At 37.0% G+C, this 13,401-nt stretch overlaps 1 protein-coding gene across 4 annotated transcripts in view; it reads left to right on the top strand.

The window, feature by feature from the left end:
* The window catches only part of KCMF1 (potassium channel modulatory factor 1), a 56,528-nt gene that overhangs the window by 575 nt on the left and 42,552 nt on the right, over window positions 1–13,401 (top strand). For 2 of the 4 annotated variants that reach the window (XM_087957462.1, XM_087957464.1), the window contains exon 1: window positions 594–754. The exons of 1 other annotated variant lie outside the window; for it this stretch is intronic. In XM_087957462.1, the coding sequence (XP_087813588.1) occupies window positions 676–754 (79 nt within the window). In that variant the 5' untranslated portion in view covers window positions 594–675. Of the gene's footprint in view, window positions 1–67; window positions 290–593; window positions 755–13,401 lie in introns of those variants that run through there. One more of the 4 variants, XM_087957465.1, reaches the window with a different exon arrangement.

Below are 13,401 nucleotides of genomic sequence, written 5' to 3'. Positions count from 1 at the left end.
GGGCGATACGAGCCGGGAAGCGGTGGGTTGGTGGGGGAGGGAAGGAAGGAAGGAAGGAAGGAAGGAAGGAAAGAGGAGCGAGGCAGAGGTGGCTCATCATGGCGCCGCCGACGCTGCACTAGGAGTGGTGATGGGAGTAGTAAGTCGGGCAGGGAAGAAGCCGGCGATCGAGCCCGTCCGAGAGGGCGAACCGGAGCGGCAGAAGGGCGGGCCGGTCCCGCTTTGCATTGTCATGGGGCCTATGGCCGTTACGATTCCCTCTTCCGACCCGATCCACGGGTGGCCTGAGGTGCGGCCTAAAAACCAAGCCAAGGCGGTTCTGGGAGCCTCGGGGCCGGGCCTGGCCTGGCCCTGGCCCCACCCTTGGTGTGTGTGTGTAGGGGGGGGGGAATAGTTATTGGGCGAAAGTTTCCCCTGTTTCCGGGACGATCTCTGCGTTTAGGGTGGACGTCCTTGTGAGAGGGAGAGAAGGGAAGGGGATCGGGCGAGAGCCGGATGGATGGCAGTGACTGGGCGGGAGGGCGGGCGGGCATAGGAATGAGTAAGGATGGACTTTCGGGGCGGCTCGCATCTCGGGCAGAGTTGAGGGTTTGTTCTGCGGCACATGGGAATGACGTGCCTCCATTTGAAGGGTTAACGGCGTGAAAAAAAGTTGCGGAATGAAATCGGGAGGTTATGGGTTTATGGTCCCCTCGGAGTAGGACGCACGGAGGGAAGAACTTTTCCTGGGCAAACGCGGGTCTGAAGGACAGAGGTTGGGAAAGGGGTGATGAGGACTTGTCGTTGTGTTTGCTGGAGAGGGATGGGCAACCGGGAATCCACCGTAGCCGGTTAAAAGCTGTTGATCGGGCGAAGGAGACGAGCTAAGGGGGAGAACGACTTGCGGCACGGCCGCTGGAAAATGCATATGGGTGGGGGGGGGGAGGTTAACGGTCGGCGATCACAGGCCCGAAAAGTGGGGGGTGTACCCTGGGTACTTAAAAGTATTTGGAGATAGTTGGTTAAGGTGCCTGCACCGGAAAATGTGAGATTGGAAAAGGAAGTTGATATTGAACTTGGATAAAGTTCATGTATTTCAGGGAATGCACCCTTTCTTGAATTCAAGAAAAAGTATTGTCCCGGTGCCAGAGAAAAGTGGAAGATAAGTTCAAATGGAGCAAAATACACGAGAGACAAATCAAATGGCATATTTATCTATCGATGGATGGACATGTGGGGCATATGCTATTGGCTGAGAAAGTGTTGAGTTTTTAAATGATTTTCAGCAAACTTAAAATGTCTTTTGTTCAATAATGAGTAAAATTGTCACTATTTAGATACTTCTCTCATCAGGCATGCTTGTATCTTGTGGTACTTTATAGGTATTTGCAAGTATTATTTTTTTTTAAAAAAAATAAGAATGGTTTCTTGAGAAAATCTTTTTGTTGACAGAATATAGTAGGATCTCTTGCTTTGCTTACAAAAGTGATAATTCAGCTTTCTCTGCCTGTGCATTCTTGAAATAAGGAGAATTTGGAAAAGAATATCCTTAAGAAGGAGAAAGAAAATTACATGCAGGGCCGATGAATCGTTCTCATATTTTGAAGATGTCAATAATCAGAAGTTACTTGTTTAAACAACTTTTGTCCAGTTAGTATCAGGGAAAACAAACTACAGGTTTCATTATCAGTGGGCCTGAAATATTGTTATGGAAATACATGACAGGTATTTGGGGTACCCTGTAATGAAGAACTATGACAAACAGCACTTTTATGTTTAAAGGTAATTGAAGAAATTAACTATGTATTTGAACAAAGATTTTCAATCTTTGCTCTTGGTTATTGTCTTTTATAATTGGAATTCCATCAGTTATCAGTTGAGAATTATCAGAAAATAGTTATCCTTTATAGTTTAAACAGCTTAATAAGGGAATTCATGAAAGATAGCTCTCTCATAATTATTACCTATTATAGGCTAAGGGATCTTTCAAGTTTGTAGGCAAAATGCCATTGAATAAGATTGGAGCGAAAAGATAACAGAGGATTGTTGCTCTCCTCTTAGTTTTCTTGGAACCTTTTGGCTGGTCACTGCTGGAAGTGATGCTGGACTAGTTAATTTCTTGATTTGTTTCAGTAAAGTTGTAGACTACTGTTGTCTTTTTGAGGAATGAATGGTTTTTAAATTGCTTTTAAGGGCTGTAATCAAGTTGTATGAAGATTTAAAGCATGCTAGCAGAATAAAGCATTATTATAGCTATGTTGATTAAAATTATAAAGGAGAGATGCCAAGTACTTGTGAGATTTGTATGTATCCTGTTGATACCAATTCTTCATCTGAGTGCTTTCTTTATAAATAGCAATAATAGTGATTTTTCTTTTTTTTTAAAGCTCGATCTCAGAGAGATTGTAAGCGTACAGTAAAATGAAAAAAATATTTGAAATTACTTTTGTAATTTATACATACCTTTAGTTTTACAGCCGAATCCTACGCTTATTAACGGAGAGGTGCAAAGTCAGTGTTCAAGAGACTGCAGTCTGAAAGTTAGTGTATTCAATAGATTTTAGTGATGAAAAAAAAGTTATTCTGAACAATTTGTATTGCTGTTTTGTTAGGTTTCCTATGTAATTTTTTTGACTGAATTCATAAGAGAAACAATATTGAATACATGATGCTAACATAGTTTTGCTGCTACTTTCAGTATATTTAACAATAGTAGACAATCAGCACAATTCTCTTAGAAACACTGATTTCCTTAAGTAGATGTCTGGTCCTTATGGGTTGGACAGGTATCATTAGCAAGCAAGTAATAATGTCTCTTTAAAAATTGATTGTTTTGTTGTTTGGCAATTAACATAGGGAATTGGAGTCAGAGAACTAACAGCAGATGATCTTAGAGGCCACAAGCTATCAGGGCCACCTTGTTCATTATTTACAAGCAGCAAGGCATTTGAATTGTATATTAGAATAGGCCTTGATATTTTTTTAGGAAGCCAATTTATTGCTGGTAGAGTTAATAATGTTGCACTAGTATAATAACCTGTTTTTTATACTGGCTGCTGGGATCCTTGCTGAAGTTTATCTAGATACAGCCATGATGCTACAACTAGCTTTATTTATTCTTTTCTCAGGAAAACTGATAAATGTGCCTCACCTTTATTGGCAACTCTTTTTTTGTATTTGGTCAGTAGTTCTATTATTGAACTAAGATCTGATGAACTCCTTCTTTAGGTTTTACTAAGTTCTTGTGTTGACAGTTGTTTTCACTATGAACAATTCTCTATCTCCCATTTGAATATTAATCTTCAGTGATGGAAGTTTGAGCTAAGAATAGCTTTTGCATATCTGAATTCTACACTTTAGCTCTTTAGTGTTTAGCTCAAAGTTTTCAAAACATTACTTGTATAATACCGACTCAGAGATAAGCAAGTTAAAAATATAGTACACTTACAGAGATTACTCTGGGGTGGAGAGATACTGACATGTAAATTAAGCTGAATCGTGATACTGCTTTTTTTATATTGTTCCAGTTATTGTATGCATTTATGTCCTGCTTCAGTATTCGCTATACATCCTGAATACATCCTTACATGACCAGTTAACATCCATCTAATTCAGCAATTTGTTTTGAACAGCACCTAATGTGATGATCTTGGGGAATTCATAAACAGCGTGGTGGACGTGTGTCTTTTACAGTATTCAAAGGCTTATTATCTTGAATTACAAAATTCCATTTTTAATTCTCTGATTTAATAATCATTGAAAGACACTTGTTCCTTGTTCCTTCTAGTAAGCCTGTTTTTAATGTCATTAACCTTTCAAGTACCATATCTTGAACCAATAAATTTCTTTTGCTCAGATAACTTTAAATTATTCTACATTAAAAGAGTACAGCTTAAGCCCATTAGGAATTGTGCATAAGGGCATACTTCTGTTATCATCTGGTCCTAATAAGTACTTGATGGCTACAGTACGGAATATAGTTGTTAGGAATGACCATAGTTACCTAACGTTGTTTGGGTAAATAATATATAAACCATGATAGCAAAGTTTGAATGTGTTTTTCACTTTAAACTCTAAATGATATAATTTGGGTGCGGTTGAGAAACTGCCATAAGAGGGAGCTAGAGAACCTGGATTGCTACTGGATTGTTGGTTGATTGTTCTGCGTGTTCCCTGTTGCTGAAGGAGGAAAGAGTTTTGAATGCTGCATATCTAATCTACTGTGAGAAGATATTTACTGGACTGATTTATGGATTGACATTGTAAGTTAACTGACTTTTTTTTCCCGACACTGGATTTTTGCAATTGAACAATCTCCGGACTGAACTGACTGAACACTAGTGAATGATATTTGGACTGTTTGACCCTGCTAAACTCTTAATGGAATAAACTATTCAACTAAGATAGTTTATCCGTTTTTGCTGAGTGTGTAAACTGGGAAACGCTTTCTCTCATACTCACCTGAATGCCTGACTGCTGTGCACATTCTGCTAGGGTATATCCCTAACAATAGTAAACCATAATGTGGTTTGGTTTAGAAGTTTGTAGCTAGTATTGTGATTTGTTAAACCATGGTTTAGTATATTTTCTGAGCCCAGGCACTTGTTACTTACTTAAACAATTGAACAAGTGACTTATTTTTGTGAATATAAGAGTGCTGTTTCAAATAATAGAAAATTTATGTTACTAATATACTTATTGTATATTTAGACTATTGCTGTCTAATAATGTATTAAATCAAGAGCTTGCAATGTATCACAGAATGAAGAGAAAATGAAGAATTTACATAATTTATGGTTTATTACAGAGACATAATGAAATATAGGGAGTAAATATTATACCAAAGTTTTCACAGAAGATTGGTTTTATGGAGGAAGGATTTGAAAGGAGAAACTTTAAACAATGTTGTGGAAAGCATAAGTAGTAGCATAAATCAATGTAGAAAACTGGTTGTGCTGGGGTAGTAGTTATTGAAAAACCTAAGGGACAGAAATACATAAGTATATAAGAATTTTATATCCTTGTATGAATTACAACTACATAGACAAAGTTATAGATAACTTTGAAGATATACTTACATTAATTCCAGTGTGAAGAAAAACATCTAGATTTAAAGGACACTTGTGTTCCCAAATGCTTCTGTTCTGCAATTCTCTTCTTCCACTTGGTTGAGGATTGTATCTCAGCTAAGAAAGAAAATATGCCAGAGAATGAATTGATTGTTTATTTGTTAAAACACCAAACCTAGAAAGTATGGGTCTATATAATTAATTCGGAGTTGAGCTCGTGTTCAGGAGACTTTTACTGGCATGTTAGTTTGAATTAGGGAACAAATAGGAAAACTGTGTGCTGTATATATACCAAGATTACCAACTAGCAATCTGGCACCAGTATTTTCAAATGATTAAATCTGTAGCCAAAAAACAATTCACATACAAGACATTGTTCCAACCTGGAAATAACTAGCATGTGAATAATCAACTCCATTTTCTTTCAAAAGTTCTATCAGTGAGTCAGCTAAAGTTGGTAAAAGATATGCAATTGACAATCTTTCTTTCCCAAAGAAAGTAATGAGCCTGAAATTTTTGATCAGCAGTGATTTCTAATCTTACCTGGCTTGTTAATAGTTCACTCTTGTCAGCTCCTAAAATGATTTTAAGCACTTATGAATTTTATCCTTTGCTTTCTTGAAACCATGAACATTAAAAAATATGAACCAATAAGATGGAACCTTGTTACACTTCAGCTAATATCACATTTTCCCAGCATCCCCCTGCAGAAATGAGCATAGTTACTTCATAATAGTGTACATGTATGTTTATCTCCCATCATGTTCTGGAAAGATATACCATAGTTGAAAATTCCAGGAGACATTTGGTAAGGGGGCAGATTTGATGGGAGGCCTCTATCTCAGTAGTGTCCCTGTGGCATTTGAGTGAACAGAGGATTTGAGTTGTATGCCCAGTGATTTCTGTAGGAATCTTTCTGTCCATTTAGATAACACATCTACATTAGATAAATTTCAACCCAGTCTAATTTCTTCACCTTGACAGGATGGGCAGCTAAATCATGCTATGCAAGTAGTCCTCGACTTACAACCACAATTGAGCCCAAAATTTCTGTTAAGTGAGACATTTATTAAATGAGTTTTGTCCCATTTTATGACTTTTCTTGCCACAGTTGTTTTTTACGTGAATCACAGCAGTTGATAAGTTAGTAACCTGGTTGTTAAAGTAAATCTGGCTTCCCCATGGATTTGCTTATCAGAAGGTTGCAAAAGGTGATCATATGACCCCCGGGACACTACAATTGTCATAAATATGAGTCAGTCACCAAGCATCTGAATTTTGATCACACGATCATGGGAATGCTGCAACTGTGAAAAACTGTCCTAAGTCACATTTTTCAGTGCTGTTGTAACTAAATGAACTGTTGTAACTTGAGGATTACCTGTACTTATTTTCAGCTTTTAATAATGAACTTGATTTTTTTCATGAATGTAAAATAGTGAGATATTTCTCAGTGGACTTTGTACATATTTCTAAAAAAAATTCCTCTTATTTAGACGTTCTAAAATTGTGATTTCTATATACATTTAAAGTTTGAGGCTTTTGTTTTGGTTTAAGAATATTGTAATTAACTACCACTGAAGTATAGATGGAAGGTACATGTATTATTTTAAAAAGTGTACATTTAGTTTTTCTTTGAGGTCCTAATTATTTGTTAACACATACGATTCTTAAGATGACCTCTTCTTTTATTGGCTAATAGCTTGGTTTCTTTGGAATTTTTTGTAAGGAATTCTGTCAGTCTTTTTGAAAGCAAGCATTAGGTTGCTTTTTTAAATGAAGGAGTATCCTTGAAAGGCTTAGGAAGAAAGGTTTTTTTAAGGCATTTCTTTGATTTGTTCAGCAAAACCTTGATTAACTATCATTAAAACTTATGATCTTCATTTTACTTGCCACTAATTTACCTGATACACTTTAAATTTGCCTCACAATGCATATTCCATTATATATTCTCAGATCTTTTGATAAAGTCTTGAACCATTTCACATTTTAGTTATTAAAAGAGCTACTGAATTAGATTAAATGGTTATTTCTGAAATCTCATTACATTTTTGACATAATTCTATAAATTGCTTTGAAATTTTTCTAGTATCTAATAAACATTAATACCGATAATTTGTATGTTGACATTACCCACTGAAGGAATTTTGATTAGCAATTGAGTACTAAATAATTTTTATTTCTCCGTAATGTAATATAATGTATTATAGCTGAACTGTTATGTTTGATGAAAGTCTAATGAAATGGAAAGTAGCATGGTGGACAGTCTAATGATCTTTGCAGAATAGTTTGTTATATTTAAGATGGTATACTTAAGATTTTGTTGATTTTTATTTAAGATGGTATACTTAAGATTTTTTTGATTTTTTTGCTGCTTCTAAAGATTTTATATCTAAGCTAGAATTAAAAGCTGTTATTTGAGCTGCTTTGATATAATAGGTAGGGTGGGTGTGATCATTTCAGCCGTTGATCGAGAGTGTAGAATTAAAATCAAAAGCCACGGCCATGTGATTAATGAAGGCAGTGACTCATTTAATGACTGAAGTGTAAGTGAAGTTTAAGTCCATCATGTTCATGTGATTTTCTACTTTGCAATGAAATTTCCAGTCACGATTATGATCGCTAAGCAATTCTACCTGTATTGCTGAAAAATATAACAAGAGAATCTTGTTAGTGATGGGCCTTTGAACAGGTTGCTTGTTGCTCTTATTTCTAGCACCCAGCAACAATTACTTTTTTTCCTACATTTTTGAATGTTTTATAAGCAGTCCCCATGTTAAGAATACCCAACTTATAGACAATGTATATTTACAAATGGACTGCCTGTTACTAAAAATGGTGGAGGACATTCTCCACCCTCAAGCCAATGAAGCTGCACAATGTTTTCATGAACCCCCGAATCTGCACGATGTTTTCCTGAGTATCACAGATTAGTGCATGTCTTTTGTAATATGTAGAATGTATCATGTATACTTGGTGATGCTCATGCAATCATTGCATAGCTTCAGCCATTTGTCAATTTGAGGAAGGAGAATAATCATTACTATACCTTTATGTGCTGTTTGATTATGTTTTAAAATGTGAAGTCGGAAGTATCTCTTTTAAGTTTTACATGCATAGAAATGTGAAGTAAATACAACATACTAAGGTGAACATTTGACTGACAATAGCCTGTTCCAACTTACATACAAATTTGACTTAAAGATAGACTTGGAATCTTGCATCTTCATAAGAAAGATACTGGAGAGTTAATAAAAACTTTAGATTATCAACTAGACACTCAAGCAGCAGAAATGTTTCCAGTGGCTGATAATCTGATAGATTATTTGGAATTGACATCCATTAATCAAAAAAGGATATTTATGTTTTAATCAACTTTTCCAGCACAATTTGATGGGTTTAGAGATACAGTATATTATTGACATAGACAAAACACTTGCCACTAAAGTTTGCATTTCAATTAGGATTACATTTCACAAGAATTGCACCAATAAACTGAATTGGTTGAGTGAATCTGCAGAACTTTGACCACGATAAGAGTTTATACATACTTAACAATGATTTATTGAATCAACCAAAATTATCCATGAACCATGGATTATAAACAGTGACTGGATTCATGAAACATGCTAAAACCAAATATACACATTTTGGTTAGCATGATCAGTTAAATTACTTTTTCTTTTCAGAGTAAATGTTTGCTTTGAATATTAAGAAGGGACAAATCACAATTATCATTATTGGGTAGAATCTCTGTAATTAAAATGAATGTTTAACAAATAATATAAAATAATAATAAAAGAATAATAAATAATAAAAAATAGATAATAAAACAGATATGCCAACATCTAGAAATAAGTAAAGTAATAACTAGCAGTCAGCATGGGTTTGTTAAAAACAGATCATGCCAAGCCAATCTTATTTCATTCTTCAACATAGTGACTAAATTAGTAGACCAGCGAAATATTGTGGACATAATATACTTAGATTTCACCAAGGCATTCGACAAAGTAGACCACAACCTCCTTCTTGGTAAGCTAGAAAAAAGTGGGATAGATAGCACTACCACCAGATGAATTTGCAACTGGCTGACAAACCGTACTCAACGAGTAGTCCTTAAGTCTACATGGAGGGAAGAAAGTAGTGGGGTGCCACAAGGTTCCAACTTAGGCCCAATACTCTTCAATATCTTCATTAATGACTTAGATGAGGAAGGGGAACTTACCAAATTTGCAGACGATACTAAGCTGGCAGGAATAGCTAACACCCAAGAAGATAAGCTCAAGATCCAGATGGATCTTGACATACTAGAATACTGGGCTGTATCTAACAAAATGAAATTCAATGTAGAGAAAAGTAAAGTCTTAGGCAAGAAAAACCAAAAGTACACATATAGACTGGGTGAAACCAGGCTTAATAGCAGTAAGTGTGAGAGAGATCTTGGAGTCTTAGTGGACAACCAGCTAAATATGAGCCAGCAGTGTGCAGCAGCAGCAGCAGCAGCAGCCAAAAAAGGTAATGCAATCCTAAATTGCATTAACAGAGAGATACAATCAAGTAAGGTACTAATATCACCCTATAAAGCCTTAGTAAGACCACATCTAGAGTACTGCATCCAGTTTTGGTCACCATACTATAAAAGAGATGTTGAGACTCTAGAAAAAGTACAGAGAAGAACAACCAGGATTAGGGGGCTGGAGACTGAAACATGAAGAACAGTTACAGGAACTGGGCATGGCTAGTCTAGTGAAGAGAAGGACCAGGGGAGACATGATAGCAATGTTCCAATATTTGAGGGGCTGCCACAGAGAGGAAGGGATCAAGCTATTTTCTAAAGCACCTGTAGGACAGACAAGAAATAACAGTTGGAAACTGAACAAGGAGAGATTTAACCTGGAAATAAGGAAAAACTTTCTGACAGTGAGAACAATCAACCAGTGGAACAGCTTGCCCTCGGAAGTTGTGGAACTTCAAGAAGAGATTGGACTGCCATTTGTCAGAAATGGTATAGTGTCTCCCACTTGGGTGGGTGGGGGGTTGGACTAGATGACCTACAAGGTCCCTTCCAACTCTGATTCTCTTAAAACTGTTTACCAAAGATGCTTTTTTCTGTTTCAGACTTTACCACTGACTGGGAAAAATCCAATAATTAGATATAAATTATAGCAAGATGCTAAGGAAAGAGGAGGTTTGGGTTTATCAGATTTAAATTATACTTTGATGCATGTTTGATCTGGCTGGCTCCCCCGGTTCGTCCGGAATAGCTGCCGCTCACCTTGACCGCCGTAAGGGCTGCGCTTTGGCTGTCTCCCCTGGTCCGCCTGGAATAGCTACCTTGTGCCTGTGAGCTTTCTAGCCGCTTGTGAGTGCACTGGCTCCACCAGTCTGTCCGGAATAGCCGTCACCACCCAAAGCTGAAGTGATCAGCTGAAATGATTGGAGTCACTGCCTGATTAATTCCGGGGCATACTCAGTTGTGGCAGACAAAAGCCGCGGCAGCAGTGTTCTTTTCAGGAATGAGCCTGACTGTCAAAGGTGCTGGCGCATTCAAAATGGCAGATCGCGACATGACAGGAAGCAGCGGGGACGATCAACATTCATTCCCCTGGTGAGACAAGCCAGCCGAGAAATAATCCATAAAGGCTAAATCGGCTAGCAAAGGAACAGTTGACAAGATAAGGGCAAAAGCCCTTCATTCCCAAAAGGCTTCTAAGGCCGAAGGAAGAGGCGCCAGAAGGCACCAAAAGGCCCTAGAGAAACAAATCTCCAAGGCAGAGCAAGGGATTCAAGCAAATTCCTCTCAGGGGGGTCCTGTCATTTCCCGCTCTCTGCAGGCTGAACCGTTGGTTCATTCAAACTATGCAAGGCCATAGGCTTGGTTTCCGGATGGCGCCAGAGAGCAGTCCTCTCAGCTGTCTTTTTCTTTTTTTTTTTTTTTAAAACAAGTTTTATTAATTTTTAAAACACACAAATTATCATTATTCATTACATGTTTAAACCTTTTTCCCTTGTAAATTTAACAAGTCAGATAAATTATGATTCTATTTTAAACCATTTCCATATAATATACCAAAACCTCTTATTCAATTTCTCTTTACTTCTCTTTACTCTTATTCAATATCATTATTATTATTTCATCTGTTTCTTTCTGACTTAGTTACCATTATTCTCATTCTATATTTCTACAAGTTTTTACCAATTCTCCCCCAAAAAGATATATACACACAACACACAAAACATAAAAATATCTTTTTGAAAGTAACTTGGACCCAGGTGTCTCTCTCTTCATGGACTTCAATTATATTCATGCTCATCTTACATATTATTACTTATTTTATTTACCATTCTAAGCCTTCTATATTAACTTCTCCACATATTTCACACTTCTTAATTCTACCTTAATTAATCATCTTAGTTTAAATCATTATATTTGTATCTTTTGTCCATTTTTTATCATCCCTTTGTCTCATCCCTTATGAAAAAAAAAGAAAATCAGTTTCTCCTGAAATCATTAATCAGAGTATGATGCCTTTCTATCTCCCCCTAAGTTAATCAAATTAATCTTTAAAATAATATCTAATACCCAATCAGATTTTGCTTGGTACATTCTATCTAACTAGTACATCCAACACAATTAAGTGCATAATTAGAGAATAAATCCAAATATTAAAAAGAAATACTATAATAAAAATTTTATAATAACATCAATACCATAATTTTATTAAACTCTTTAATTAAAACAATATTCTAAACCTCTCCTATTATTAAGTTTTAAAACCAATCATTTTTAAACATTTTAACATTTTAATCTCTTATCAACTCTTAAACCATTGCAATACTACCATCTCATCTTATGTACCTTGCAAAATCTTTTTTTTTTAAAAAGAAATTATACTTTATCCATTATCCATAAAAAATTCCTTTTTTCCATTTAATTTCAAAACGTTGTAGCTTTTCTCCACCTTTTCCCTTTCTTTCTTTTCCCAACAAACCTTTCTACCCCCCTTCTTCTAGCCTCTGCCTTACCGGCTTCCCTTCTCTGTCGTATTTCTTTTCCCCTTTGTTTACAATCATCATATTGGTTTTGCACTTTATTTTTCCCTTTCTTAAATGTTTTTTAGATCTTAAGTCCTTAAATCCTTTAGTTTTCTTCTTTTCTCTTCTTTTCTTTTCTTTCTCTCTTCCTTTTTCTGGATCAAATTCTGAGATTCATTAAAGATGGCTCCTTCCTTTCTTTCTTGTTCCTCTGCTGTCTTCATCTGTTGTAATTTTTGTTGATAATTAGTAAGCGCCATTTCTAAGAAAAGGAAAGCTTCTTCCACACCATTTCTTAGTTCCTCAACAGAAAGAGCCATTATAAATCTTTTCTTTTCTTTTCTCCTTCTTTCTTCTTACAACAACCAGAATATTCAAAAGAAAATAAAAAAGATAAAACAGTCCCAAAGTTATCAATCAGTCCAAACCAAGGCAGAGTTCTCACTTTCTCCTTCTGGGGTGATATCAATCAAAGAGAAAGAAAGTCCAAATCTGTTTAAAGTCTTGTTACAATATATTCTAGTCTTCAAATCCTTAAGGCATCTGCTCCAACAAATCTCAGCATACAAATATTTTCTTTTAATCCTCTCTCTTCCCACTCATCGCTTAAAACCAATTTCCACCTAAAAATAGGTTTCTTAATATCCCGTTATTTATTCCGTAGGAAAAGAGGGAAAGCTATCCTTTCAGCACCTTCAAGCAGCCGCTTTTTCCTCTTCTGGCAGGTATTATTCAGAAAGTCATACTTTTCAGGAATTTTATTAAATATGTCTTAGAGTCCTAGGAGCCAAGAAAAACTTTCTCCTCTCAATCACTTTCTCCACTTCCTCCTGCGCATTCTTACCCGGCTGCCAGCTTCTTTGTGGCGGCCATTACGGACCGCCGCTGCACCGCCCTGGGAAAAGGGGTTCTGCCGGCCAGGAGGGGGTCTGCAGCACCCCAAACCCTTCTCCGGATCCCCCTACCTTCAGCTGCCCCTGCAGGGCAGCCTAGCTCCGCACCCGGCTGGGTCGGAGCCCCAAAACGGCTAGCGCGGCAGGGATCGCGCAGCTTCGCAAATCCCTGCCGCTCACGAAGCCGACAAACCGGAAGTCTCAGCTGTCTTTTTCATCAGACAGCAATGAAGGTTTTTTGCTCCATTTTTCCTGCCTAGCAACAGCAGAATGGGAGCCACTTCTAAAGGCAGAATCTTTGCTTTTGAGGCCACCTTCACTCCCACAGCAGCAGGGTTCCGCCCAAGGGAGAACCAGTGGCCTGAAATATCTGATCAGTTAAAAAGCCTAATGTCAGAGACCATTATACAGGGAATTGCTGCAGG

The sequence above is a fragment of the Notechis scutatus genome, chromosome 2, assembly GCF_049901735.1.
Source record: "Notechis scutatus isolate UNSWTSFEM ecotype Mainland chromosome 2, rNotScu1.2, whole genome shotgun sequence".
NCBI lineage: Eukaryota > Metazoa > Chordata > Lepidosauria > Squamata > Elapidae > Notechis > Notechis scutatus.
This window is presented reverse-complemented; position numbering and strand designations above follow the sequence as displayed.